The sequence below is a fragment of the Nipponia nippon genome, unplaced genomic scaffold, assembly GCF_047370975.1.
Source record: "Nipponia nippon isolate SJK-2023a ecotype South Korea unplaced genomic scaffold, ASM4737097v1 scaffold_1, whole genome shotgun sequence".
In the NCBI taxonomy this organism is placed as follows: Eukaryota; Metazoa; Chordata; class Aves; order Pelecaniformes; family Threskiornithidae; genus Nipponia; species Nipponia nippon.
The window spans coordinates 145,850,265-145,874,395 of record NW_028262290.1 but is presented as its reverse complement, the minus strand read 5'-3'; the positions used below and the strand labels follow the sequence as shown (position 1 = coordinate 145,874,395).

The window sequence follows — 24,131 nt, the reverse complement described above, 5'->3', positions numbered from 1 at the left end:
GATAAAAGGCCTTTAGTGATTTTTAAGCACAGAAAAGATTCACATTCATATAATACTTAGAACCTTTAGAAGAAAATAATGAGAAATTACCTAAATAATTTTGTATTCTGAGTTATTCCTACATTTATTATTAATTGCTTAATCAAGCAATTGAAACCAGGTAATTATTTACAATGTTTAAAATGCAAAGGTTTTGTGATTTTGCTTTGGTACATCTTATAATCAATTACGTTATAGAGGGGTGGAAAAATCAGTTAAGGATTAGAGGGAAATTGTAGTCTCCTGTGTTGAAACTGAGAAAAAAAAAATCTATATACATTTGTCTTTTGTCGTGGTAATACTGGGCATGGCTCCATAGAATTTGCTGTTAATTTCTACAAAACACTGTGTGGACCTGATTCCAACTAATGTGGGTTCTTACACTGTAAAGAAGTCCTGGAATCCTGAGTAAATACAAAGAAGTTTCAAAGCAAATTGATCTGTTCTGAGTCTTAAAACTGAGGACAAACCTAGCAAGATCTTTATGTACTTGGGAGAAATTCAGCAATATTTTAAAAATTTGATACTGAGTCCACAGGTGACTGGGTAACTTATCCTGAGTATTTTTTTCAGTCCATTTCTGATGCTGCAGTTATTGGTAATATTAATGGGAAATCCCATTATAGTTACTCAGATGTGCCGCAAAAAAATTGTTGAGAACAATGTTGCTGTTTTATTCATTCACTTTGCAGTGACTCATTTGATCTACAAGCTGCTGAACTAGTTATATTTCCTTTACAGAAGTGCTTTTATTTTAAATGGAGTGAAGAAAAGCATATGGGTAATAAAATTTGTTACTGTTATGTCCTAGAAATAGTGCAATGCTGCTTACATTAATATAATTAGCCTCTGAAAGATACATGTTAAACTTTCTGAGGAATAAGCTGTTTCTACAAAATTTTACAGCAAATTTTAATACAATTACTTCATTTTTTCATGCTCCCACATTTGGCCAAAGACTTTGATGTCCAAATATCTACTGATGCTTTTCAGTGTCAAAGAGTATTGTGCAGTACAAGGCTTTTTCTTGTATGGAAGTTCCAACCACGGTATGTCTATAAAGGCCATAATTTTTGATTGTTGTAGAAAGTTACATTTTCCCCAGCTTACCTGAGTTAATGGTTCCTTCAGATTATAATATATTGAGAGCAGTGAAGTGTTAGTAATTGTTCATTTTCATTTATTAGCAGCCCAGGCTTTAACAAAACTAAATGACAAGGAATGAATTTTCTCACAGCAATTTTGGGCAGTAAAAAAAAAAAAAAAATCCCAAACAAAGAACATCTCCGTACCTCCAGAGAACCTATTGTTGAACCATTCATGTGGTTCCAGAATACGATTTTGCATTTGGGCCCCGTAAGGGAGATGACTGGGGTGGCAATGTCAACTGTGTGACCAAATTCTCCATTCGAGCTGTCTGCAAAGAGATACCAGCCTTCTTCAGTATGCCTGATCAGAGAGAAAGGTTTTTCTTTATTAAAACAAAACATTTAATCATAATTAAGTTCTAGTTAAAGTTAAAATGGTAATATTTCCTTATACAGATATAGTATCTTCTGTCTGGCTATCTGGATGCCTTTTAGTTTAAGAGTGTGTAGCCAGAATCCCAAAAAGCCCTTGAAAAGGCAGCTAGTATTTTTATGTCAGAGATTGGCAAAACAAGATACAGAGCTGAAGTCAGCCTTTACCCACAGGGTTATATAGATGAGGCCTCTGTGTTTTCCCCCCACCCTCTTTCCTCAGGGAAATCAAAGAGCTTGATCCTAGCTTGAAGTCAAGAAAATCCAACATACTGGGTGAAATTCTTTCTCCTGAGCTGCTGGGAAAGATGAGGCTGGCTTTCAGTAAGCATCAGACTCTGAGTGTACAGAGAGACAAGAAGTGTAGTTTTAGCATTTTGGGTATCTAAGATTTGGCTCCTAAACCCCTTGTTTTTCAAATTAAAAACCAGCTGTTGACCAAAGATAAGATTCTGTTCTCTTCAGTGGAGCTGCTACATGCTCAGTGCTTCTCAAAAGAAAGAACTTCTCCAACAAGGGCTTACAAACCTGATGATGGGACCTACATTTTTTAAAAAGGTCCTGGTATTAGGTTTTCCTTGCTTTTCAGTTTTCCTCTTTGGCCAACCTCTGAGCAACTGCTCTGTAAAACTGTACCACTGTAACTGTGAGAAGGCAGCATGCTCAGCAAGCACTGCTGAGAGAAATATGGGGTGCCAGACTGAAAGCCCTGCCAAATGGGAAGAGTCAGGAATTCGATGGTACAAATTCAAGAACTTTTTTTTTTTCACCAGACATCTCTAAGTTTTTATACTTAGAGAAGTCCAAAGGACTAAAAGACTTTGGTGCCTATGGTAAGAACTCAGTTTGATGTGATCTTTGCTGCAGTAGCCCTGCAGTATTAAACAAATATTATAAAAGCTACTTTTTCCATAATCTCATGAAGTTTCTTTGAAATCTTGTAAGAAAAATGTTTCTTTAAAACATGTTATAAAATTAAAAAAAAAATCTTGACTATTTGTCTAGACACAATTTACCTCAGATTGCAATGCCTATATTGAACTCAACAAGCACTGTGTGATAAAATAACTATGAATTTAGCACATACAGGTTTATGACTGCAAAGTTACAACAAAACTAATAGATTACATTTACTGTATAGAACAATTTACACTCAATAATTACAAAATACTTCAACATATATTAATTAAGGCTTGTCATGTACTCTGGAGGTCAAGGAGAGACTGAATTCCACTTTATATTCAGTCACTTTGGGAACAGCACGTTCTATCTACTATAGTACATAATATAAAGTAGGCTAGAAACAGGCAAATTTTATCTCTGTACTCAGACAGCAATTTCCTCTGAGGATCTGAAGTCCTTTAATTAATTGACTCATCTTTAAAATCACGTATGCAGTAACTTGTTTCTAATATGACCAGTGACAAATTGATAGACTGCAAATAGCCTGATCTTCCTTTTGCCCAGGGCAAAGAATTTTATGGAATATCTCCTTATCCTTCCTGTAACCTGTGGTTGATCTTAAGGCTATATTTAAATGAAAATAATTTTCCATCTCTTTCTCTTTCTTGATGTTTAAGACCATTAAATTTTTGCTTCATAGGAAAATTAAAACCTAGTAATAGCCCTTGACACAAAATAGCCCTTCAAAAATCCTTGCAAATTAGTGGCTGGTTCATTGCTTATTACGCAGAGTACTGGTTCTGCCTCCCCTGATGTCACATCAGAAAAAAAAAGATTAAAAAGGCAACTGCTATAGCCATGGGAAACTACAGACAATATTTTGGTAGATGAAAATAAGAGACAATTCTGATAGTTATGAAAAATTTTGGTACCGAAATCCCAGGCTGTTTCCTTCAGCAGGGCAAAGTGCAAGTCTAACACTTTCATGGGTCAGAAGTGCGGGGAGCACTTTTACTAGTTAATCAGCCACAGTTCAATCCTGTAATCATTACACACTTCTGAAAGGTTTCCCAAAATCTTATCTAGCATGCAAGAATGAGAGAATCATTGTATTTGTAGATATTGGTAAGGACTTGTATGTAAAATATCTGCAAATGTCAAAAGGCATGGAAGTGAATTATTCCCATAATTTCTCTTTAGCTAGGAAAGATGATTCTCAGCTCTAAACTATTAATACATTTGTTTTATTTAAAGTGAAGTACTAAAAGATCCTGCAAAATGAAGGAACTTGTGCAGGAAAAGATAACATTTTGCAGACCATTTCTTACATGTTAATTGGGGAACACGAAGTAGATATAATTCACAATTGAAAAATGAAGACTTTTACATAAAAAATCAGTAGTGTGTGGGATGGGTTGCCTATGCACATAGTTTTAGGTAGAAATCAAATACATGCAGGAAAGTAGTGGTCATGATCAGAGTTAACATTTCTACTGCCACCCATAAAATAGAAATAACTACTCAGCAGAATTATAATCTTTGTTTTTTATAAAAGAAATGTTCAGTAGTTTATGGTGAAATTTTCTCTTTCTAAGCGACATACAAGTAGATATTTTTTAAGAAGGAGCAATATGTTTTAAAAATACATCTTAAAATGTGGGATAGACCTTCATTTGGTGTAGGTCAGAGATGTTACAGGTGAAATCACTGAGGACTGCTGGTAAAGCCAACAGGGACCAAAGTCAGTCCGGTGGGATTCTAGGGGGAAGAATAATGGTCTGGGAAAATCTGGATCTTCTCCACAATCTTATTTTTCTTTTCATTCAGAAGCAGATGAGATAAGTGTCACTGAAGCTGTATCCTGGCAATTCAGACATCTTTATAACTATTGCATGCATTTATATCATCCTTGACACAGTAGCATAAATATTTGTAAGCGAACTTTTGCAGAAAATAAGTGCAAAATAGAGTAAGGTATATGCAAGCCTGAGGGCAATTAGGTAAAAATAATACCAAAATAAAAACTAATAGAGCATTTTTGTTAAAACAGCTTCTCCTAATAAACTGCATGTACTATAAGTGATACTTGAAAACTACATAGTTACAGATCTTTCAAGCAAGTCTACATTTGGAATATTCATTTAGTTTCCTCTTTTCTGCTGAAGAAAGCTGTTATTGCAATATAGCAATTTTTGGTTTCTTTTTTTCCTTGGCACTGAGTATTCTAACAGAGTTTTGCCTGGATGTAAACGAATATCCAGTTCTCTTAAGGTTTGCAAAACCATTTAAGAATTCAGAATTTACTCTGCTACTGGGAACTCGTGCCTTCAGTGGTCCAAGAGTGTCAGCATTGTATTCATTGTATTACAATAGCATTCAAGAGGGCTGTGAGAAACAGAATGATAAAAAGCTATGAAAAGCAATAGCACTTCCAGCCCCCATACTTCCTAGAGTATTCAGTATTATGTTCAGGCTTCTCAGTGAGATTAGTTTGAAACAGTGGTAGGGTACAATCAATACTATGATTAAATTCAAATATCCATCTCTTATTTGGTGTGTTCTGTCAGATATGTCTTTGCCTTGAAGGTAGACCAAAATCACATCTCTGCGTAGATGCTACTGGTCCCATAGCACATCCAAGGCAGGTGTCATTGCAATCTTTTTGCCCTTGTTTCAAGTGTTTGCTATAATGTTACATGTAAAACTAGTAAACCAGATGAAAATCCCCTATGTGATACACTTCACGGAGTGCTAGCCATTAAACATGGTGGCAGTATGTGATTATATGGATATTATGGATGTGTGGGAAAGTAAGGGAAAATGGAAGGATCAGAAAGGGCTGTATAAGTGTGTGTAGAACATCCTTGTTCACTCCTATAATGGAAATTTTTACACTTAGGACTACAGGACTGATATACTTGTGACCTGTCCATGTTGTTGTTTAAAAGGAAAGCTTTCTTCTAGTCTCTGTAGCTGACATTAACTTGCACCATGTCTGCTCACAGAGCAAAGCAATCTCTCTGTCTTGAATTCTTTAAGCTGTCTGGTATAGGAACATGTTTGGAATTTACAGGGAGATGCACATTCTATAGGGGGAAGAGTTTGAAGAAAGTAATAAGAAACCATTCTGTTTGCATATAGTTTACATGCTAGAGGACCTCCACTTTCTATGAATACATCTTATGTAGCAGAGCCAGTTAACGTACATGAAATCATCTGTTCAGTTTGTTGAGCTGTGACATTTAAAGTAAAAGACTCTTAGCTGGCCTACGTGTATTTTAAACCAGTAAGTAATATACTGTCACAAAGTATTCCAAAACTTTCCATAAACCTAAGTTATCAGTCTCTCTTACTCTGCTCAGAAGTTGTTCTCCTCCTCACCCCCCAGCTTTGTTCTTTGAGTCATCTTCAGCCAAGGTAGTAGTTTCTTCATTATGCAATTTAATCATCTGGCCCCTCCTTAAATTCCTTTCTTTCCTATTCTATAAAAGTATTCCCATTCTTTTTTAAAATTATTTTTCCTTTTTTTTTTTTTTTCAAATGAGACCTCAAGAAGTTGATGGTAAAAAGTGTAAAACAAGATATTGTTCAATATGTATAAATTTGGCTTTCCATGTAGATCTTATGTAAGTGCTGAAATTCAGCAGAATATACACAAGCTCCCCTGCCAGTAGCTGCAAGATCTCAGGCTCATTTAGAAAATTATCCCATGGAAAACCTCTTAATTGGCAGCTACAATATGTGTCATTAAAATCTTGATATTTACCCTTTGAAAATAATTAATTTTACCTCTGTACTGCTAGCATTCCCTACATAGAGATATTTCCATGCCAGTGCAACAATCCTAATTAATTTCAGAGGGAAATTCACAACATTTTAATGGATATAAAAAATTCAACATAAGCAACTGAACTACATTTTCGTACTTGACTTTGTTAATAGCTTAATATTTCAAGTATCTTTTAAAATGTAGTTAGCAAAGAATGGGTGTACATAAAAGAATCTTCACTGCATTTCCCCCTTCAAAGCATTCAGAAGAACACAGGGAACTGAACATACTAAATGGGAATTAGTACTGAGGGAAAGATTAGGTGTGTTAAAAAAAAGTTGGAGGCCTATCCAAAAAAGTAGGCCCAGCTTAATCTGGTAGTGTTATCAAGTAAAGTCTCTTGCTGTGAATTACTCATTTCACAGTAGTAATTTTCTGTTGTTGCAATGTCTGAACGAGGATAAAAAATTAATCAGCTGAACTTTCCTGTACAGAAAGTTCAAGCTCTGATTTAATTAATTGTTGGACATCTCTCAGTTTTTAAAGTGTTAATTCATCTACATATCTTCTACAAATTGTTTGAGAATCCCTGATTAAGCACTTAAATGGACTTATAAAATACCCTTTGCTCTTTATTTTTCATTTAGAGTGAAAACTAAATGTGGTTAGAAAACAAACAACTTCATTTCATTAACGAGTTCTGATTTGCTTCCAAATCTCAGCAATAATGAGAAAAACAAACAAACAAAAAAGGTAAACCAGAGAAGGAAATTTCAGTTTCCTCAAAGGGATAAGCATCCCAATGATCAACACACCATACTAAAACTTGAAATTCAAAAAGCAGCAGCTCCCACATTCCTTTCCATTTTTCCTGAATATATATGTCCACAAACACTGTGCAGCATCTATATAGCAAATCAGAGCCCCTTAGACATGTTGGACCTGTTACACATTTAAAGCATTCTTCAGCTCTCCAACACCATCTGTCCAGGATCTACCAAGTCAGTGACCTGCTATTAGTCCAGATGGGTTTCTGTACAGAGAGAAACCCCAAACCAGTGGTCAAAAAAACGGTAGGGCACTAGATGACACCCAAAAGAAGCATTCTCTTGACCAAAGTGGAAGCATTGTGGGATACTAGACATATCAGGAAAATGTGGGCCATTAAAGCTCAAGTTGATGGTTTGAATCAGACAAGGCAGTGGCTTCAGTTTGGATGTATCACATCCCATGCATCCTTTATCAGGGTAATGGGGGCGGGGGAGATTAGTCTCTTCTCTATCTATTCCCTTTCCTCCAAGAGCATAGGTAACCAGCTGCCAAAAGTTTTTGCCAAAGTTAAGACACTTGCAGGAGAATTTTAGTTTTAGATTAGCTAGGATTTCCTAGTGAGAAAACATTTAATCAAAAGATTTCTGAGAAAATTTTTAGGTTATTGTTTCATTAGCTAAGATGGAGTTAAAGTCTCCCCTTTTTCTTCCTAACAACCATATTTATGAGAAAAGATTTATATTGGTGTCATTTATTTCTTGTACTATGTCATCAGAGTATAGTATTGTTATTTTAACGCCTTATATATTTGACAGAAGATGGTTGTAAATTGTGATACTTTGACCTTTCCATTACATTAGTTTCATTTTATGTTGATTCCTATTATTTCTTGTTTATAGTGTCAGAAACCAGATGATATGAAATTTCTGGTAAAATTTTAAGTAGGTATAAAAATAAAGGTCTATATTAAAAATCTTTAAAAAGATGCTAACATTTCATATTTTCTAGCATTGGCAACAAAGGTTGCAACAGAAATATAAGGCATCCAAAAGTCATTATTATTACAGTATTCCTAAGGAAACAGGCAAAGATACAAGGAAGGCTTAATCTTTATCTTTGCATGTGTCCATATAGAGTCCAATGTGACTTCAATATATTAGCTGTAAAACAGGAAAGTCGTGTACACATTGTGCCTCTAGCACTGTTTACTTGAAATTTGGCTTTAAGGTGGGAAACTGCTGAAAGGGTAGAAGCAATATAGAAATATTACAGAAAATATTATAGAAATATACGGAAGATTAAGCCTTCTGTAAAAAAAAAAAAAGCAAACCCTAAGAGTTCTCACAACATTGTGTCTGCCTGTAGAAATCACAAAAAGATGCTAAAAAATTTCAGAAGTGAAAGAGACCTTAATATTCAAGCGCTCATTCAAGAAGAAATTTATCACCTCCTTTACACTCTGGGTAACAGCTACTCAATGAACTGCCCATTATGCCCATTATTTCAGCCAGAAGGCAGCATGTGATGTAGGAAGCAGAGGCTAGTCTGTGGACAGTGGCCAAGGTTTTACTCAAGATGCATAATGACCATGAATCTGAAAGAAATATGGCAGAGCACACTTCTGTAGGAAGTATGTGAAGTTTTATGAGGAGAAGGAAGGAGAATGAGAAAAAATTACTTTGTTTCCTTAGTATCTGTATTTGCTAGATATTCAGTGGCTGCACCAGAAATAGTTTGACTACTTATCCTTCTGTAGATAATATAGGATGGCCTATTATAGACCATAACATATGAACAGATATTTTACAGCCCCTCTCTTGCAGTGACTTACACTTAACATATTCATTGGCTTCAACAGGATTCTTTCCTGAATAAAGGATTGCAGCTGTGAGGATATTATTGCAGAAAAAGAATCTATATGCAAAATTAAAATGTCATTAAATGTGTAACTTTCAGTAATCTTAAAGGACAATAAGAACTCAAATAACCTGATTAATTCTACTACGTATCAGAGAAAGATTTTCTCCACTGAACACTTATAACCACTTAAGAATCAAAAGGTTTTAGTCAGTAACTCAACTCTGTATTTAACAACTAGAAAGAGAAAAAAAAAAAAAGGCTTTTCTTCAATTAAATTTAAGCATTTCTGTAAACATTTCAAAAAACTAAAAAGGAATTGAAAGCAAACAGCAGTCAGAAATGCAGATCTTCACTTACAGCAATATGTGAGAAATTTAATTTCAAACAGTGGTAATTCTGAAAAGAGTAAGTTCTTTTACCATGATTTGAAACATAGTAACCTCCCAAATCCATTAACATTTAACATTAATGCATAATAAACTCAGAATCAAAAAAGTAATATGATTGTCATGCCATAACAAAGTAGATGTAAATTTTTTGGAAGACTGCTTTCTGAAAGGAAATAATAGAGCTATTTCCTATTGCAGAAGCCATCCTCTAGCTGTGTTTACAGAAAACTGTCTGTAAGTTGCTGGATGTCAACAGACCTAGTTCTTTGCACAGTGCTAGAGACAAAATGTTCTATCTTGAACATCTAAACTTTGGCACACGAATACAGGATTGAGCTTCAATGGTTAATTCATACTGAACAGAAACAAAGGTGCTTAACACACCAAAGCACTAGCCGCATACTGAGACCTGTAATTGGACACTGAGATTAGAAAGGTGCTCCAAAGAAAGTCACCACAAATGTGAGGAATTTTTGCACTAAATCAAAGTGTGTTGTATTTATTATCAGACTCTAAGAGTTAAAATTCCAAAAGAAACTTGCTATCTTTGACCATGATACAAGCGTACCACATAAAGCTTTGAGTACAACTTTGATGCCCTGTTTTACATAACAGATATTAATTCCAGAAAGAAAATGTGCTGGTAAAGTTTTACCCACACACAATGATTAAATTCTTCACAGTTTAATCTGTTTTCATTATGAGATTAATCCCATGCTCTGGCATCCTATTATACAGAGCTAAAAAATACTTTGAGTACATTCTCTTTTTTTGTACAAAATTAGTTTTGATTAAATTACAATTATTTGAAGTGGAGTAGTTATTTGATATCATCCTGTGAATAAATTCTGACCATTAGTTTGTTCTTAAAAGTAATTAGTATTTTACCACTACATATTTAAGTTGGGCACACAAGTAATATGAATGCTTTTGCTTCCCAGGTAGATGGTGCAAAACTTAGAATCACTTTTTCAGCACTTTTCAACCCCATACTTTTTGTTTCCTAAAAAAGAATTATTACGTTTGCTTTAGTTTCATTAAACACACAGTACAGAGATTTCTCTTACAAAAATATTAAATGTACAGTCTTTAGTGTTTAGTTTTTAATCAACATATTGCTTCAGGTGATACCAATGTGTATTATCTATATTACTGTGACAGCTGTGTGCACTTCCAGACTATTTTTCCACACACATTCATCTGAACTTTGCCACTAACGATGTAAGCAGACAATAACAAATGGATTATGACAAAGTCAAAAGATAATATTAACCTGAAGTCTGATAAGACTCCAGACTTCATTACTGAAGGTGGCTCATTTCTTATAAGCATTGGTGGAGTCACCTGATATTCAAAGTTGAATTTATGGTCCTAGTTCTAAAGGGACAAGAGGAGGGTGGAGAAACCTTATGCAAAATGTTACAGTGGGATTCTTCTCAGACTGTACTGCAACCACATGTAACCTTCACTTTTTTTACTGAGGGTAACAAGAGGAAATATTAGATATTCTCAGAAAGTGCTTTTAAAGTTGGGGCGGGGGTTAAAGTATGTGAATTCATACTTCTATAAATATATAAAAATTAAATCGGTTATTATTTATTGTTACCTTATTTCTCTAGATACCATCAAGTCTTTATACTGATGAAGTCTATACCTTTTCAACTCAAGAATCACAAGAATTGCACATATAGAAACACAATTCTGCAAATTTTGCAGATCTCTAGACCTCTGAGCTGTAGGTATGTCTTTTGAAAGTACACAGATGTGTCTTTAGAACTGCTGAAAGTGCAGAGTCCTTTAAGAGCAGAAACTGTATCATTGGTTTGAGGCTACCTTAAAATAGCAAAAGGCTAAAATAACAGAACAGCTGATATCAAAAACTAAAGCCTAATAAACTTAACTGAAAAGAAATAAACCTTTATAGTTGAACAGTAGAGCACAGATTAGATGTTTTTAACCAGTCTAATCCCCTTTTCTTTTTTTTTTCTCTGTTCTGTCAGCACCATTGTTCTCAGAGGATCTCTGTTCAAACTCTCTCAAGATTTACCAATGGCGTTTAAAAGCATTGCAGCACACCAACTACCACACAAAGCAAATGGCATCAGAGATGAAAGATTCCATGTTTTGATCATAACACAACAGTCAGTGGCTGTTAGTTGGATTTTCTCCATTGGAGATTTTAGTCTGATGGCTTCTGACTGACACAGGGCTGAGATTAATTCATAATGTTCCCATGGCTCATCTGAACCTGCCACATCTCATTAGCATTCTATCATATCTCTGTAAATTCTGTGAGGTTGAAGGCAAAAGGAAACAAGAAGAATGAGTTTCCTTCTCAAATAACCAAGCTCAAGGTGAAAAAGCCACCAAAATTTCTCATCACAATGGGCATTAGTTTTAATTAGCAATTTTCTGCATTACAGTTTAGTATAAAATTGTATGTTACTGTAGAAAACTCCTCAGTAACTACATTTTTACTTATCATCAAATGTCTAATATCTATGGTCTCATTTCTTGCCTTATCATCACCCTGGATATTTATTAGCACACAGAGTAAAGTATTTGATTACCTGTTAGGATTTGTTAATACTTTAATGAAGCACTAACACAAATTAGTCCATCTTTCAGAACCACTTAGAGAACAAGCATACACTAAACTGCAACTTCTTCAAAAAAGACTGTAGAGGAAAACCTGTTTTCTGAACCTTGATTATCTGAATTCTTGTTCTCTGAAAAATTCCTAATTAAGCAAAAAAAAAAGATTATAGAATAAATTGTCATAGACTTTTTTTTTTAATGACCTAGTCAAGACTTTCAACAAGTCTTTAATTATTTGTAGTAATATAAATATAATAATAAATATAAAAACAACAATACATTACTTTGATCTTCCTGGGTAGACAGAAAGGTTAAATTTCTGTATTTAGGAAAATATTAGGCTGAGTCACTTTTATAAGAGAGTATGTGTTTTAAATATCTGCTGGGCTAACTATAAGCATCCTCCTGTGACTTCTGCATCACAAGTCACTCAGGAAAAGATATTGTCTCCACATGAGAGTACATGCACTTTTAAGACACGTGTAGGATAATTCAAGTGAAGAAGTCATCTTCTAGCCTTTGAATGAGATGTCTGCATATAGCATATAAGTGTCTCAAGGGCTATATCTAAATATCACATGGACAAAGCTATCCCAATATCAGAAAAGGATTTTAAAATGTTTGCTTTTGGATATAAAGCACTCCACGAATCAAGAAGGTGGCTGGAATGAAGAATGAAGTACTAGCATGAAGCTAGTGGGAAGACAAGGCAACTTCAAAAAAGATCTCCTACAACTGTAGGAAGGAAGTAGCTGCCTGTGCTGAGAGTGTCGGAGGACTGAGAGCTCCAGCTGTCTTTTTGGTAGCACAGGGCAGCTACCACAGTGACTGGAGGAGAGGTGGCCTTGGCTCCTCCCATCCTTCCATTTGCAACTCTACACTTTGCCTTTGACTTCCAACTTTGCACCCTTCCACCTAGACACTAGGAGGCTGCTGCAGCAATGATTTTCCCTTTGTTGTTCTCATGGGTTGTTTCATGTCCTTGCACCTCACAAATCCTGAGAGAGTTCGGTCCTGATGAAAACTATATAGCTGCTATGGAAAAAGAGTTATAGGGGGAAACATGCTGTACTGGAGAGGATCCTCATCTGTGAAACACCCTGTTGCTTCTCTTCCTGTCTGGCCACTGCAGACAGTTTTCCATCTATCTCCTTTGTTTTTTTACAAAGAGAAAATCTTAACTTTAGAGTCAGTGTATCCAGCTATGGATGCTCCAAATAAAACTTTATGCATATAAGGCTGTCTTAACATTCCTTGCACAACACTTTCCGGGTCGTAATTGATCAGGTCTATTCTAAGCTATTCCTTAACTCGACTTAACTATTTTGCAGACTACCTAGTGCTTACCATGTACTCAAAAATGCATTTCAATGTAGATTTCAATGCTCCTTTTATTATCTCTTCTCTGTCAGGCTCAATGGCACAGAATAAGGGTGATTTGTACATGCAATAGAATAGAAATGTTTCTGGGGTTTGGTTATACCATCTAAGTGAAATACAGTATGAAAAAAAAGAAGTGCCTTCAAGTGGTTAAATTTAGCTTTCTCCTTTCCAATGTTTCATGAGTAGTGTCCTGTGGGATTATATTTATTTTTTTTTTCACCTGTTTTGAAGTTCTTAGACTCTCAACTTTAAAACTTTTCTTGACTGCTGAAAAAACTACTGGGCTTAAATATATTACTTAAAGCCTTTAATTTTTCCTAATTTTTCCTGTGCTAAGTTCTGATGATGATTGTCTGAAAAGCAGACACAAAAGCAAGACAGATGTGTTAAACATATGGTTATCAAGGGAGTTATTTACACAGCAATAATTATCATGTGAGCTTAGAATTTTAGTTCCACATCCTTTTTTGTTTTGATTCATTAGTTTTGATGACAGATTTGGGTATGAATTTTCATATCAATTAGGTGCCTACAGGTTTTCAAATAACAGTTTTACCCAAATATCATTAATAATGCCAAGGAATTAGTTACATCACTAACCAGTTTCTCTAAAATGGAAATAAATTTATGGAGTTATCCGTTTGCTGGTGTCTATTCTATATACTTGTTTAAGCCTACACAAATTGATACTTCCATAATTATTGCATTTAGAAACCTAACTGCAATAGACAATTCCAATTTGCTAAGTGTAGAAACATGCCATAAGAGCTCTACATGCTTATACCTGTAATGGTTTTCCAGTGCACAATGCCAATGTCACCTAGTTCTTTGCAAAACACGTGCCAGCTTTTCTCCAGCTCAAGCCAAGCACTGTCAAGCTGCCATACCAGACTCCCATAACGGCTTCTATTCCTCCAGCCTTGGGCTTATATAGACACATACAAGCTGTTCTGTCCTCCATTTCCGAAGTCATTGCTTTCACCTAATTAATGTAATTACAGCTTCAAAGACTCACACCTCCACCTTACAATTCATCAGCCTGCATGTGGCTAGCCCAAATACATATTGTATGGGAAGCAGATAGTTTGAATCTCCAACTATTCACAGGTATTTCTGATGAAAGAACTCATTGTAAGCTGCACTGTCACCTGCTCTTGCATCAGGATGAATCTAAACATTTCTATACATTATCCTGCATATTTTATTTTAATAAGAAAACACACAGGATTACAGGATTACAGGATTACAGCTTCTCTCATCATCTTCCTTCACGGAAATTTGGGGAAAACGGATGAGAAAATAAAACAAAACGTTGCAGGGTTTTAATTCAACAAAACTACTGCTCTGCATCTCCTGCTGTAATTTGGAAGCATCATGCTCCTGTTCTCTTCTATAGGCCAATAAACAAAGGGAATGGGGAAACAGTACAACCAAATTACATCTCATGTGAAACATCACAACAGCAATACATTTCAGTGTTGCCTGAAAACTGCAATCTCTATGGATCATTTACTATCTCTTTTCATCAGTCCTTTTCAATATACTGTTGCATTAAACCCTGAAAATATGTTGAAAAAACTAATACAATTTCATGTATCGCTGTGCCAATGCAAATCTGTAGTGGAAAGGCTGTTAGAAGATTTACTAAGTACACATACAGTGTTGGTATTGGCTAATATATCACAATTAAATAGCAGTGAGTGAAAGATTTGGCAACCAATTTATCATAAATAGTTTCCCTTTTTTATGGAATACACTTCTTTTAGGTATATATAATGTAAAGACCTTGAAACAATTAGCTAGCACTGTAATTCTTTTTTTGCTATTGCTGAATGAGGATTTTTTGTGTCTTTTTTTTTTTTTTTTAATATACAGTGATTTTAATGAAGTACACAGTGAAACTAATATATTAAGCTGATTCTTTTATAGTGATAGAAATACTCTCAGGCTGAGTAAATTCAATATAATCTCATTTTAAACTAGGAGCAATATAGCAAAGAGTCTGTTGGCGTGGTTTTAACTTAAAGTCCATTTTTGCATTCTGCGGATTATTGTCACAGAAAGTAAACATGCCAGTCCCTAGAACTAGGCAAGTGTTTTTCTGTTTAGAAGAATGTACAGAAATTTCCTTACTAGATGAGTTAAAGTTGTATGACATTGAAAGTTGTTTGTACTTAATGCATTTGCTAGTCACCTGTAGGGATTTTGTTTCAAGAAATCTTAACTGTTACTTTTAACTGGAATATAAATTGCATTAATGCATTTTTTTAATCACATTTCTTACTTTAAAAAAAGTCAGATAAAGCTAAATCTCCATGTAAAAAAGCTAATTTTTGCTCCTTGAGACAAATCAAAGGAATGTCTTTGGGAAGAATTAGTAATTATCATAAACAATCTACCTAGAATCCAAAATGAATTTAAAAATCTTCACTGAGAGAACAGAAATATTTTTCATTTTACTATGAAGTGATATAATTTATCAGAAAAATGGTAAAATATCAATTAAGCTGAATTTAACTCTAACTACAGTAGTTTTGAACTGCATTAGTTCATTATTAAATGACAGCAGAATTCACAAGACCCATTGTTGGAGTAACTTGTACTGCCCACCCTTGGGCAAAACTTCGGGGATAGCAATAGCTAAGTGAGCGTACACTGTCTGTGTGAGTAAAGACCATCTGAGAAGGTATTCACCCAAAACTGATCAAGATGATGACCACCATCAACTAAATTAAACAGTAGCCAGTGAATTGCAAAGACGGCTTTCAAACAAAGGAGAAGTCAGCTTGAAAAGAAGTATAAAAGTAGGATGAAAATTTGTAATAGTGGGGAGAGATTATGGAGTGGAAACAGTGGCCAAAACCTGTTTTTGCCATGCTAGAGGTCATCTTGCTGCTGCCACAACCCCTGCATAGACCAGACAGAGCATTGTCCCCACTGGATGCTGCAAATAGCCTGCATCCAGCTGGTGAGCTGACAGTTTGGGGTGCTACAAGGAGGGCTGATTTCTCATGGCATATGTATTAACAGATTGTAGGCAGTGGCATGTGTACACATAAAGCTGGAGCAGCCATGTCTCCAAACTTGCTTTCCTGTAAGGGGAAACATGCTTGTACCCCACATGTCCTCTGGGAGAGGGAGTACACACATGTTTCTCTGGATGGGGAGGTACTGACTGAAACTTTTGGGAATTACTTCTAGACGGGTGTTTAGAAATTTGTACCTGTTTGTTAACATTCTGTATTTCGGTTCATCTGTTGTATTGATGCTATTGATCCTGCATATCTACTTCACTGATTGTCAGTTAATTACATGCCACTAATAAATCAGTAAACTGCTTCAATATTGTGAACTGAGCAGTTTCCCCCCCGACAATCCATACGTGCTAAACTCACACAGTCCAAGAAAGATTCAAGTACCTGAAAAATTGTACTCACGTAGTATGATCAATTAATGGGCAGTGTTTTTCTTGCTCAGGGTAGAGATTCGCCCCTCTTCCAAGTTCCCACTTGAATATGTTTTTGGTGTGGATGGAATAATTTCCTGACATCTGTTCCAAGTCTGGTTGATACCATCCACACTGGTTTTTATCTTCAAAGTTGCAGACTTCAAAAACTTTAGAGATGAATAGTGAACACTTCATGTTTATATAAAAATTGGAAATCATTAATTGATGTTATGATAAACAACATAGCAACAAAAAGGATTCAATTTATAGTATCCATGAATACTTACACAGTACTAACATGCATAATTTTTCCTCTATAGATAAAATATCAATTATATTTTCTATGTTCTTTTCTATTAGGCCGGTATTACTGCATCCAGCTCTGGGGGTCCTCAGTACAAGAAGGACACGGACCTGTTGGAGAGGGTCCAGAGAAGGACCACAAAAATGATCAGAGGGATGGAGCACCTCTCTTATGAGGAAAGGCTGAAAGAGCTGGGGTTGTTCAGCCTGAAGAAGAGAAGGCTGCGAGGTGACCTTATTGAGGCCTTTCAGTACTTAAAGGGGGTTTATAAGAAAGATGGGGACAGACTTTTTAGCAGGGCCAGTAGCAATAGGACAAGGGGTAATGGTTTTAAACTGAAGGACTGGATATAAGGAAGAAATTTTTCATGATGAGGGTGGTGAAACACTGGAACGGGTTGCCCACAGAGGTGGTAGATGCCCCATCCTTGGAAACATTCAAGGCCAGGCTGGATGGGGCTCTGAGAAACCTGATATAGTTGTAGATGTCCCAGCCAATTGCAGGGGGGATGGACTAGATGACCTTTAAAGGTCCCTTCCATCCCAAAGCATTCTGTGATTCTATGATTAATTTTGGGAATATGCCAATTCTTTTTCACCTCAGTATCTACTTTCATATCTGTTCTGACCAGCTTTCAGGCCATTCTAACAATCCACCATGTGGTACACGCCGATATGCATGTAAAATTCATCAGCTATGAATCTGCCATCTGCTGCGTGGTTCTTTCTTCAGTCTGGTAGACTGATGACATTAGCAACTCATTGCGCATTGTGTACAAAGTCCATGACCAAAACTCTAAAAAGCCAAATCAATATTTCAAGCAGCCCCCACAATACCTGAAAGCCACATAATAATGCAGCTATTTGATATTTGTGTCAAATACTGAACTGTTATCTTACTAACTAAATATGCAGCTGCCTGTGCCTCAGTTTTTAATTCCTGAGCAACTGAACAAGAAAAGTGAGCTCACTACCATCCCTCCCTCACAATGCATCCCCCTGTAAGAATATTTAGGGGAAAGAAACCCACTTGTTTTCCATTTCTGCTATGAATATTTATTCTCCAGTACATCTTCCTGAATATTTTGCAGAAACATTGCCTAGGTGAGTCTTGTCACTCTCCAGAACTTTGAAACAGATTATTATACTCAAGTCTAAGTGATTGCTGTGAGAATTGTACAGGGAAATAAAAATTTATTTTAACTCACAAAGCCCAAATGCTACTGTAGCTGAGGTAACTTCTACATCAAGAAATCAGTGGCATGGTATTAAGCAGTGGTATTTATTCCCCCTTTTTAACATGTTTTATACATATTATGTTTCAAATGCCTCTGAGAAAGACAACATTTTCCTGAGAACATATTTCTGCCCTCAATCAGGACATACTTAACTCCTATTCCAGCATTGTCATTCAAGTGAGAAATTGCCATCATTGCTGTAGTGATGGGAGACTTCAGACAGAGCAAATATGTGAAGGTGTATTCTCCACAGTATTTATCTGTCTCAGAAGGAAAGGATGTTTCATAGATGAATGTAAATTTCAGAGGGGAAAAAAAAGAGTTCTATTCAAAGGGTTGTGCATCTATTTTTCAGGGCAGAATTTCAATGGTTTGTGTTTCTTCACACTATAGGAAATTACACAGTGATATTTATATATCACATTAATCTCTTCCAGAGTTATTCCCACATAAGAAATAGACAGAGGGAGTCTAATGTTACTTTTCCTCACTGAGCCCTCAGCCCTAAGAGAGGTGATTGAGTTCCCTACACAATGTGTAATGAATGCAGAGTTTTGATCTTCAGCGAGAAGATCAAAGGCTGATGAGGTCATTGTCTCTCAATGTCTGTCCCCCTCATTAATCAGCTTCAGTACAGCAGTATTTTCAAGTACTGTGCTTTAAGGCAAAACAAATCCTTGACAAATTCTTCTAAAATGCAGTGTGAACTGCTGCAACTCAGAAGCAATCAACAAATGTCTTAGACCTCTATGGACAACATGTGGTGACCCTGTCCATTGTTCCAGTCCCAGTCTTCCCATCTGACTATCAGAGCTTTAGGAACTTACAGGCTAGAACTTACATCTGTGTGGAGTAGGCTGAATTTCACAATCATTGCTGCTGCTGAAAATACTTTGTATAAAAAAAATCCCAAATCCCATATTCACCGAAGTAGGTAAGAAGTGGATCCAAGTCTCCCAGATGTGCACCATAAACATGAGACAAAAGTTATTCTCTTGTCCAGTCTGGACTAGTAAACATTTGAAAAATTTAAATATGTCATAGGTCATTTAATTTGAGAAACTATGTTCACTAAAAAAAAATTGTTGTATATAGCTACCAATCATTAGGGAACCAAGGGTTCCTCCCCCTGCCTCCCCCCTCCCCCCCCATTTCAGTAGTATGTTGAATTGGAATGTAAAGTCTGAATCAGCCCATTGAAGGCAGAACGCGCATAACATCTCAGATTCTCACATTAGGAGCAAAATGCTATTATTTTTCTGGGGAAAATCACATTAAAAATAGCATCTAGGTTCTGATACCAAATTGCAAAGGTAAATACGGAGTAGTTAAAGCAACGTGTTTAACAGCTGCAAACTAATAAGGTAGCAAAGTACAAGATTTAGTACACTCACCACAAGCTGATTCATCAGACTTATCAGAACAGTCAGGTCTAAAATCACACTTCTGGATCATCTGGATGCAATGACCAGAGGCTCTACAGACAAACTCCTTCTCTGTGCAGTTGTTCATGGGGAGCGTGGCAGGAACTGAAGTTCCTGCAGTAGTTGTAGAGATTGTTGGCAAGTTCCCTTTGAAAAACAAACCGACAAAATGTTGAGCGATGGGACCAAGGCATTCTAGTTTTGTAATGATTTCTCCCCTTGCCACTTCCACCCTCTGTCAAGGGTGTAGCTTTACTGGAAACATGCCTAGGTGGCCGAGGTGAATGACTTAAATGCTGCCCAGCAGGAACTGAATTGAACATTTCCTCAGTGGAAAGCACTAGGTTCCTCATTCTAGCCAACCACCATTCATACAATCTTTGACACTTACAGGAATTTATTTATACCTCTTACCTGTCTTTCAAATTCGGATTAAGTCAGTGAGTCATTTTTAAAAAATTAATGCCATAGAGACTGACAGAACAGTCACAAAAACTTAATTTCCCTGTGAACCAAGGCTAACAGATTATTCCCATGATAATGGATTTTTTTAAAAAAGGTCGATTACTGCAAGTGACTGTGGAAATTACTATGTAACCTTCTTACCTTGTAATTTCATCACTGAAAAAAATATTTTTTTCTCATTAGAAAAATTATTCTGAGGTCATCATCTTGTTCCACCACTTCCTTTATGCTTCATGCAAACTCATTATCACTTCTTTCAAATCAATTGTCTTTACCTCTCCTCCTATTCTTTATTATGCACCTTTCTTCAGGCTTACTCTCATTTCTTGAAAACCCTTGCTATTACTGTCCATAAAAGGAATTTCCATTATATAACTCATTCTTTAAATGTAATCATTAATGAAATTATTAGCTGTAGTGCACAATGCACCTGAGCAGTACACCTGAGTTAATTAAAAAGTACACGTGAAGACTTTTTATATAAGATGTGTCTGGATTTTTTTTTTTCCCTGAGGCCTGGAGCACTAAGACTGACAATAAATTCCCCACGAGCAGGAGGCATTTCTATTTCATAAGGCAGAAAGCACATCTATGACATAAAATGAATTATACTCCAATCAAATGAACGATACTGCCATAATATCCTAAGACTCAAACAAAAGATTTAGGGGAAGGAACATTTTGAGGGAATAATTGCATGATATAATAAATGTATCTACAACTTGTAATAATAGCAAGGACCTTATTGGTCAGAAATTTTTAAATATAAATGCCACATTGAAGTCTCTGCTCCTAATCCACTGGAACAGGAGAAGAAATTTTGAAGTACTATAACCTTCACGACACCTGAAAAGAAAGGAGAATCCTGTGTCTCTTTTGAAATAATTCATTTTCTGTAATTTATGAAATACCATTTTGTCCAGAGCAAGCATCATTCAATAGCCTTTGGTTAGGGCATTCAAATGATGCATCAAAGCAGTATGCTTAAGTTTCGACATCTTTAATATTACTTACGAGGGACTTTACCACCAAGCTATCAAACCCATCTCTCCCTGGTCAGTATTTGGTTATTTGAAATGGAACAAGAGCAACTGGGCAGCTAGCGCTTAATTCTAGGGTGCAGGAGTTTTTTTCCCTGATCCAACTTGCGTTAAATATGGTGGAATATGTCATAGCTATTGACTATTTTGCAGATTATTTCCACAGTCTCTTTGACTCTTTTTTGGTTGTTGGGATTTTTTTATGATGTGGAGGAAGTAAAATAGATGCAGGATCCTGGAGTGTCTCAAAAATTGCTCTCAATACTAAAAACATTTTAAAAATGTACAGAACACAAAAATTGTTTGCTACTCGGCTCCATCCATAGTTATACTTGAGTATTTTTGTTTTGTCTTTCCACACAAAATGAGCTGCTTTTTTTTTTTCTTATTTATGAACTTTGAAACTCTGACCCTCCGTACTTTCCAACTTTCTTCTTATTTATTTTTAAAACTTTTTTTTCATACCTCATTTGAAAACATGTAGGGGTTTTCTGACTAGCTCTTTTGAGGTTTTCTTCCTTGAATATAAGACGTTGTACATTAACTGAGCATTTACAAAAAAACTTTATTTTCAAAGTGTTATAATAAATGTTGTACACTATATAAACTTGGTAAGATGTGAGATAATTATCTTCAGAAGAAACATGCCACATACACTTGATATTCCTAGTAGACCTAATTATATCTACAAGAAATTTTTGGAGTAGCAGAATAAAATGTATCTGTACTAGGGTGTTTTAGAGTTAGTGCTAGGATACTAATATTCAGGCACTGTTCTAAATTGTTTGCTGTTCTACAGCCCTATTATGACTGTACATCAACTGTCACACCATATAACACTGTAATGCCTGCTGCAGCTAACACTAGTCCTCTTAAAATCCCTTCTGTGATGAAGTGACAGGTCTGGAATCTGGTGTCTTAAAGTACATGTATTTTGGTATATAATATTTTACAATTCTGTAGACATTGTACTACCCTAGGTAGCAATGACTTCTGAGGACAGGCTGCTCTATCATCTGAACTCTTTGTATGCTGTAACATAAGAGCAATTGGCACAGTAAAAATATTAAGAGTTACTGGGGGGAAGAGGAAGGCTGTATCAAACTGAGTTTGCTGCATGAAAAGTCACTTTGTTTATACACAGTTAAGTTTCTTTTTCCTTCTAAAAATTAAGATGTCAGAGAGTTTGGAAGCTGCACACTTCTTACTGAGGGTCTCTTTTGGACCTTATGCACACAGCAGAAACTATTTTGTGCTGATGCCTGGATATGAGGGTTTGAGAAGCGGGGAAACAAGTCTGGATTTCCTTGTCAAGCATGAGTCACAGTTTGATCTGGTTTTCGCTTTTCCAGTACAGTATTTACAAATGACAGCAGAGAATCAGCTCACAGCTAGGAGATGTACACTTTAACTCTGTTCTTACCGTTGTAAAGAGTACAGCCTAGAAAAGACATGTCATCAAGTCCAATGTCTCCAGTGAAACCATCTCCTACGGTACCTTTCACCAAGATCTAGGGAAACAAGAATTACAAAAACATTTTTCAGTGTATAGTAGATTTCCGCTTCTCATTCAATATTTCATACCAATTGATAGAGGAGTCACCATGTTTCACACTTAAAATGAGATTAAATTTGTTCTAGGGGATATATTCTATTTAGTGACACTTTACAAAAAAGACTAATTATTATCAGCTTTCACTGGTGGTCACATTAATCACAGTGAACCATAACAGAATGGTTGGCTTCACAATCATGTAAATCCACTGAAACATCATTGTGATATAAAATGATGGCAAGACATTATCATAAGTGGCACATTATGATTAGCTCCTTTGGTACTTATTGTAATAACATTAATCACAATTAATTATAATAACATTCATGTGAATAAATTATATACCCTTATACAAATCCCACTGTGATGAAAACAGTTAAGCAGGTTAGAGATGTGCTATGGAATCTTTTAAAGAAAAATATTCTACTGTCTCATTAGAGTTGCCAATGCTGTGTACGCTTACTTTCTCATTATTGTCTACTGCCAAGGAATGGGAGAGGTTAGTATTTGTGAAATACTCTCTGGATGACTGAATAAGCCTCTTTTCTTCTGACTGTTGCTGAATGGTAAAAATCCAAGCAGGTGATTAGAGAAAGATTTGGTAAGAATTTTCTTAATCTAACTAATTGATAAATCCCTATTCATAAAAAAAATAAAGCCACCGCAAACCATACATTATAAAAAAAGATAAATAAATGTTTTTGTTGATCCAATGGAGTTCAAATGTTAAAGTTATTCCTTTGCCATCTTTTTTAAATACTTAAGTCACATCTTAAACACACACACACTCAAGCTTCCAGCTTCTTCGGGAATGCTGCATAAAATTTCAAATACATTTTTCACTGTTTGTTCCTCAGTTCAAAAGACAATTCCTACAAAGGAATGAAGTATAAATAGCAGCAAAAATACTGCAATACTGCTTCACAGTACTGTTAGTTATAATATTTTTGTTGTACTTATTTACAGTTTTATTTGCAAAGAAAGCTTATTTTCAACAAGTAACAAAGCACTGCTCAATGATGCAAGGCACTTCTGTGTAGACAGGTGTCTCAATTATTTTGATCAAATATAACTGATATTTTGTAAACATCCTCACATCAAATATAATTTCAAAAATATATGCTTGAACTTTACATTTCAGTATTTCTTTTGTCCTATAGTAAATGAAGTCCTGTAAAGGATTTCCAGTTTCAGAAATCAGCACACTATATTAAAGAAGCTTCTCAGTAACTTGAGGGAAATAAGAGAATTCATCTACACACGAAGAATCAGTGTTCACCTGGTACATATGCAGAGCTTTTATAAGTCACACTTCAAACTTATTAGCATGTAACAGGAGGAAAAAAATATCTAAAAGGTGCAAGGAATGGCCCTAACACTGTAAAAGTAAAAGAATAATATCAGTCTTAATATGTTAACACTGACA

General features: G+C 35.6%; 1 protein-coding gene across 1 annotated transcript in view; it reads right to left on the bottom strand.

Annotated features, from left to right (window-relative positions):
- The window catches only part of MALRD1 (MAM and LDL receptor class A domain containing 1), a 286,614-nt gene that overhangs the window by 178,499 nt on the left and 83,984 nt on the right, over window positions 1-24,131 (bottom strand). The window contains exons 19-22 of the mRNA XM_087760128.1: window positions 22,574-22,661; window positions 19,616-19,792; window positions 16,670-16,847; window positions 1,332-1,488 (exon numbers count right to left, since the gene is read on the bottom strand). Coding sequence (XP_087616254.1) covers window positions 1,332-1,488; window positions 16,670-16,847; window positions 19,616-19,792; window positions 22,574-22,661 — 600 coding nt within the window. The remainder of the gene's footprint in view (window positions 1-1,331; window positions 1,489-16,669; window positions 16,848-19,615; window positions 19,793-22,573; window positions 22,662-24,131) is intronic.